Source organism: Triticum dicoccoides, chromosome 7A, assembly GCF_002162155.2.
Source record: "Triticum dicoccoides isolate Atlit2015 ecotype Zavitan chromosome 7A, WEW_v2.0, whole genome shotgun sequence".
NCBI classification, from domain to species: domain Eukaryota; kingdom Viridiplantae; phylum Streptophyta; class Magnoliopsida; order Poales; family Poaceae; genus Triticum; species Triticum dicoccoides.
The window spans coordinates 444,546,675-444,553,637 of record NC_041392.1 but is presented as its reverse complement, the minus strand read 5'-3'; the positions used below and the strand labels follow the sequence as shown (position 1 = coordinate 444,553,637).

General features: G+C 44.6%; 1 protein-coding gene across 1 annotated transcript; it reads left to right on the top strand.

Annotated features, from left to right (window-relative positions):
* Positions 1-2,956: 2,956 nt before the first annotated feature.
* Positions 2,957-3,668, top strand: LOC119331777 (uclacyanin 1-like). The gene has a single exon (XM_037604955.1). It carries the CDS (start codon positions 3,075-3,077, stop codon positions 3,594-3,596), a length of 522 nt encoding a protein of 173 aa, XP_037460852.1. The 5' UTR covers positions 2,957-3,074; the 3' UTR covers positions 3,597-3,668.
* Positions 3,669-6,963: the final 3,295 nt, after the last annotated feature.

Here is a 6,963-nt window from a genome sequence, read left to right as displayed (position 1 = left end):
CCCCCCTGGAGTGCAAGTTCTTCCCTTGGTTGGTCTTAGAAAATAGGATTTGGATAGTTAGCAGACTACACCGTTAGGGATGGACAAACTGCGGTCTTTGCCCTCTTTGCAAACAAGCTCCTGAGTCATATGTGCACCTCCTCGCCCAATGCCGCTTCATGACCCATATTTGGATGGAGATCGCCGACTGGCTCGGCCTACTTGATTTCTCTAGTTTGGCTTGGGAAAATGCCACCTCGGTGAGAGGTTGGTGGATCAATACAGTGAATAAGATAAGACCGCATAGGAAGGCTTCCATCATGGATGGTGATGTAACCTTTGATAGGATTTGACTCATCTTAAACTGGAATTTTTAATTTTTTGTTGTAAAAGGATATCTTGCTTTTGGCTATGTTGAATGTGCTTGTTGTGTAAATCATACTATGCAGAAGCCGTGGCATTTGCTCAATGCAGTTTTATCACCTTGATATATCCATTGAATGAAAATTTCCTTCATAAAAAATAAATCTTTTACATATCCAACACAACAAACAACATATTGTGCAACCATCGGTAAAACTAGATGATTGATATGACCTTTCATGGAACATAAAAATGTATTGGTTGAAGCATCCGATTATCATGTGCAGTTTGCGGCTGTTGGAATATCCATGAACAGAGGAAACGTTACATTATTTATTATGTATTTGACAACGGTCTGGACACCCGCAAAGAGCCTCCTTGTTTGCGCCCAGTTAGCCAGATTTCAGACATCTGGACCGGTTCACAGACCGAGGGGTACCACGTTGTATTTGTACTGAGTGCTCTGGACGGTTGTGGACAGTTTGAGGGTCTGTGTTGAAGATGCCCTAACTAGATCATTATTTCCCTAAAAAAAGAGTGTAACTATTATATTATCACGTTGAAGGTTTTCTTTTGCGGGTCAAACGAGATTATATTGATTAAATCATGGAGTCACATCCGTTTTGACATATATTACATAAGTCATCAGGACCAGAGCCCAGCCATATGGCAGTACAAAGAGAGGTGCAGCCATATTGAGCCATGTAGTGTGCAGCTCCATTGCCTCCACGTTTGACATGCATGATTCGATGTTCACATCCTTCATTTAGACTCCTCTTTGTCTCCTCTACAAGTGTTGCCATCGGTGACCGATCAAGTCCATCCTCTTGGAGAAAAGGCACAGCTTGCAGACTATCAGTCTCAATGATTAGCGGCTTGTCAGACCAATCCATAGTGAGATTAACCCCCTCCTTACATGCTGCCATCTCCGCCTACATCGCAGATGAACATGATAGAAGGAATCTGCTAGCAGAGAAAATGACTACACCAGCTTCATCTCTTAGAACCATAGCCGCCCCACAAACGCCCTGTACTGGTATATATGACCCATCAACTTCCAACTTTACCCAGCCCAATGAAGGAAACTGCCACCGTTCCACAGCTGATGGATGTGTTGTCTTGGTAATCTCAGGCATTCTGCTGCTAATATCAATCACCATTTTCGCTTTTGCAGTGTCCCCTGATGGATACTGCTTAATACACAACAAGAACTCCATGTAGCTATTCAGGAATCGGCGTGAGCTCTCCACCGGTGGTGCCGGCTTCTGATGTGTAACCTCATTTTTGCAATGGCATGCCCTCGAGAAGGTCATGAGAACCACCATCCACTCCACCCCCGTGCATCGCTCTAGCAGGTGCAATAGCCACTCAGGTCCGGTATTCTGAATGCTGCGTAGCTCCGGTAATGTCCAAGACTCCCGCATCGCCACCCATAGCGTATGAGCCATCGGACAACTACAGACAACGTGGAACGTGTCCTCCGGTTCAAATGTCAATTTTCTCGATGTGCCGGTTGAATTTATTTTGCATCGTTGCCAATGAATCTGTGGCCACTCGCCAACAACGAAATATTCGTACCTTTGGGGGAACAGGGCACCCCCATAATGTCGCCCAGATGGCAATATTACCGTCTGGAGCCCTACTCGCGGCACACGTAGACAGTGCGATATTTTTCCTCATGAGCGAGGTTGTACGCACTATTCACAGAGAAGATGCCCTTTGAGTATGGCGCCACGCAAGTACGTCATCCAGCCATGGCGAGGGGTGCAGCTTGAGGATCTCATCAACGTCCAGCTGCAAGAAATGTTGGTGAAGCTGGACGTCCCACTCACCTTACTCGGTTAGTAGTTCAGCTACCCGGCAGTATGGATATATCGATCAAGCAGTAGGGACCCGATATGTCTAAATCTTCTCCCATGACTAATGAAAATGACAAATGTTTTGCGTTGTTTAGAAATGAAAGAAAAACACATTGTGCAACCGTTGGTAAACCTACATGTGATCCAGATGACCTTTCATAGAACATAAATTTAGGATCTTGCTTCAGTGACTTCATGAAGCCAAGTCTCACCATGACTTAACCCCTTTTTTTCAGCCATTCATTAAAGATCCAATGTATCAGATTGACCCATATTCCGAACTGGAAATTTTAAAGTGTTCAAAAAAAATTCCAATAAATCATAAATGTTTCGTTTTGTATTCTGTGAAAGTTTCACTCCATTTGGATGTATCCTTTGTGAGTAAACAATTTTTATCTATTTGAACTCAAAAGGCTAGTTAATTTTTTTTTTTGAGGAAAAAAAGGCTAGTTAATCACAAACCCAACATCCAACTGGGTTGAAACTTTCCCAGAATACAAAACAAAATATTCATGATTTATTGGATTTTATTCTGACAATTATGCAGTGCGTATGTATGGAATCCATCAGGCAGTAGGCTAGCAGCTTCCCATCCTTGATTATTCAACGAGCCCACATTTTAATTACGCGTTATAATTTCCAGATCGACCCGTACAACGACGCGTGAGTCAAATGCTAATTTGACAGAGTCTGTATGACGCATTCAACGAGCTACCGTCTCATCTCATTGTATATATCGCAGAGTATCATCATATGCTACAACACAAACAGACTAGAGCTGCGACCTCGATCATACATCCCTCGATCTTCTCAACATTCCAACCCTTCTCGGGTCATCTTCTCAACTACTAGTCCCTCGATTGGCATTCATCCATGGCGGCAGCTACCAGAGCTCTCCTTGTTGCCGCAGTGACCGCGGCGGCGCTGTTCGGCACGGCGCTCGGCGCCACCTACACAGTCGGCGCACCGGCCGGGTCATGGGACCTCCGGACAAACTACACCCGATGGACTTCCACCATCAGGTTCTACACCGGCGACGAGCTCCGGTTCCAGTACCCCGCTGCGGCGCACAACGTGGTGGAGGTGACCAAGACGGCCTACGACAACTGCAGCAGCTCTAGTCCCGTCGCCACGTTCCCGAGCGGCAACGATGTCATTCCGCTCGCCGCCGTCGGGACCCGGTACTTCATCTGCGGCCTGCCGGGGCACTGCGCCGGTGGCATGAAGGTACAGGTCAACGTCCAGTCCAAGGTAGTGAGATGCCGAAGGAGAGGGACGAGGCAGCGGTGCACACAGACAACGCCACAGCCGAGCTCGGCGGCTCAGGCTGGTGCTGAGCCTGTGCTAGCGCTCGGGCTGGCCGCCGTCTTGGCTGGCTTGATGCTTCTCTACTAGTCATCAACGACAACCTCCATAGGAACTTTCTGTAAAAAATAATATTATCTTTCTCCTTTTTTTCCGTGATGACTTTCTCCTCTCTCAAGCGTGATTGATCGTGCGCACATGATTCTTTGTATAGTCAAATGTGTCGTTTTTTTTATTATATGTAATTTAATATTTTTTTGGTTCATGGCATTTCGTTGACCGTAAAATACCAAGAAAAAACACAGTGGATCAATTTCATGGCACTATATGTCATTTCATTCTTTGTTAATTTTAGAACATAGACACAAGTTGTGCCCATGAGATACAACCAAGATCAAGGAACCAACGGTCGAGTGAGGCCACGAGCCATCCCGAAATTGTGCAGTGAAATCACCAATGGCTAGATCCGGCTGCTTGTTAACCATTACAATAAGAAACCACAAAGTTTATAAATGGCACCAATAGCTTCGCCGATGAGCATTCTCAATAATAGGCTTATTGTGAATTGTCAGTGTCTAGGCAAGGACATCAAAAGACAATCCAAAAGTAGTGACGAGTGTTGCCTGCGCTAGTCCTAATGATCTTCTAGGAGCTAGTAGGATACCCCTTGTATCCTACCACTTTATGAAAGCAGCACCACAAAAATTAGGTGGTAACGCAAGTGAAGAATATGTGGTTATTGCCCTCGATGACCTCACAAAGCGGACAATGGTCATCATCGGGACCAGAGGAAGACCATTATGAATGAATTGTCATTGAATCAACCACACTTTTGTTAATTGCGCCGGGCCAGTTTTAGCCAAAGTGGTTTAATAGAGAGACCTTGTGGAGAAATAACCAGAGGGCTCAAGATGCTAGTAATCAAATTGTGTTTCATCGACGGAATAACCCCATCCAGGTCAAAGATCAAGCATGCCCACATTGCTGACTCCATTGTCCAAAAAGCTCACCGAAATGAAACACCCTTACACTAATACACAATGGGGCTATTAAGCCAATCACACACGATATGGACGGATTGTGTGCGATGACGACAAAGCACACAGTAGGAAAATAAAAACTGTGTTCCTAGAAACTAAATGCAAGCGATCAGTTGTCCATCTCGCATGATCGAGAGAGGGAACTTGTGTGTGATATCCTACACACAGATCTACTTAATCAATCATGTGTGAAGTGTCACACTATCGCACACAGTTTACATATTTCAATTCCGATTGGTATGGTCTACCTAGTAATTGGCTAGAGTACATAAAGGTAGAGGACAAGGCATATTGCTTGTGTTGTTATTTGTTCATGGACAAATATCAATGATAACAAACAAGGACATGATGCATTTGTGATAGATGACTATGACAATCAAAATAAGGTAATTTTATGTCAACAATATTGGAATAAGGCAATGGAGAGATTTGCGATTAATGTGGGTGTCATGACAATTTTTGCAACAAGTCACTTAATTTTTTTGGGGATCTATTGACAACCATCTCAGTCAATCCCTGCAGTCTTGCACAAAGAAAGGAAAATTGAGTAAAAAATTATCTTATCAGTTGAATGCTTGAATTGATGTATGCAGATACTTGTTGCAACAAGGACAACAATTCTGTGGCCATGATTGAAGGAAATATGCCCTAGAGGCAATAATAAAGTTGTTATTTATATTTTCTTATATCATGATAAATGTTTATTATTCATGCTAGAACTGTATTAACCGGAAACTTGATACATGTGTGAATACATATACAAAACACAGTGTTCCTAGTATGCCTCTACTTGACTAGCTAGTTAGTCAAAGATGGTTAAGTTTCCTAACCATAGACATGTGTTGTCATTTGATGGACGGGATCACATCATTAGGGGAATAGTGTGATGGACAAGGCCCATCCGTTAGCTTAGCATAATGATCATGAAGTTTTATTGCTATTGCTTTCTTCATGACTTATACATATTCATTTGACTATGAGATTATACAAATCCCGGATACCGGAGGAATACCTTGTGTTCTATCGAACGTCACAACGTAACTGGGTGATTATAAAGATGCTCTACAGGTATCTCCGACGATGTTTGTTGGGTTGGCATACATCGAGGTTAGGATTTGTCACTCCGAGTATCGGAGAGGTATCTCTGGGCCCTCTCGGTAATGCACATCATGATAAGCCTTGCAAGCAATGTGACTAATGAGTTAGTTGCGGGATGAAGCATTACGGAACGAGTAAAGAGACTTGCCGGTAACGAGATTGAACTAGATATGAAGATACCGACGATCGAATCTCGAGCAAGTAACATACCGATGACAAAGGGAATTGCGTATGTTGTCATTATAGTTTGACCGATAAAGTGTTGGAAATATGCCCTAGAGGCAATAATAAATTAGTTATTATTATATTATATTTCATTGTTCATGATAATCGTTTATTATCCATGCTAGAATTGTATTGATACGAAACTCAGATACATGTGTGGATACGTAGACAACACCATGTCCCTAGTAAGCCTCTAGTTGACTAGCCCGTTGATCAATAGATGGTTACGGTTTCCTGACCATGGACATTGGATGTCGTTGATAATGGGATCACATCATTAGGAGAATGATGTGATGGACAAGACCCAATCCTAAGCCTAGCACAAAGATTGTGTAGTTCGTTTGCTAAAGCTTTTCTAATGTCAAGTATCATTTCCTTAGACCATGAGATTGTGCAACTCCCGGATACCGTAGGAGTGCTTTGGGTGTGCCAAACATCACAACGTAACTGGGTGGCTATAAAGATACACTACAGGTATCTCCGAAAGTGTTTGTTGGGTTGGCACGAATCGAGACTGCGATTTGTCACTCCGTGTAAACGGAGAGGTATCTCTGGGCCCACTCAGTAGGACATCATCATAATGTGCACAATGTGATCAAGGAGTTGATCACGGGATGATGTGTTACGGAACGAGTAAAGAGACTTGCCGGTAACGAGATTGAACAAGCACTACTGGAATCAGCTACTTTGCCATCTGCCAGCTCTTTGCCGTCGGCTAGCATACGGCAAAGAAGCTCTTTGCCATCAGCTACCGAAAAGCGGACGGCAAAGAAATGGCAGATGGTAAAACAGGCCTTTGCCATCAGCCGGCTCTTTGCCGTCCACTGGCTGACGGCAAAGAGAGAGGTGGCCCCCACCCCCGCCCGTTTAGAAAAAACTTAACGCCCCACCTCTTTGCCGTCCGCTAGCGGACGGCAAAGGGAGATAATGGCAGACGGCAAAGATAGGCGGACGGCAAAGAAGGGCCTAACTAACGGCCCCATCCCCCTGCTCGTTACTCTCTGTTCTCTCCTCTCCTCCCCGACGCCCCGCACCCACCGCCGCCCGGCGCCGCCCCCGCCCCCCGCCGCCACCCCGCCCCGCCGCCAGGCGCC

Excerpts from the sequence above, each read along its gene's own strand:
- LOC119331777 (XM_037604955.1), top strand. The coding sequence starts at position 3,075 with ATGGCGGCAGCTACCAGAGCTCTCCTTGTTGCCGCAGTGACCGCGGCG.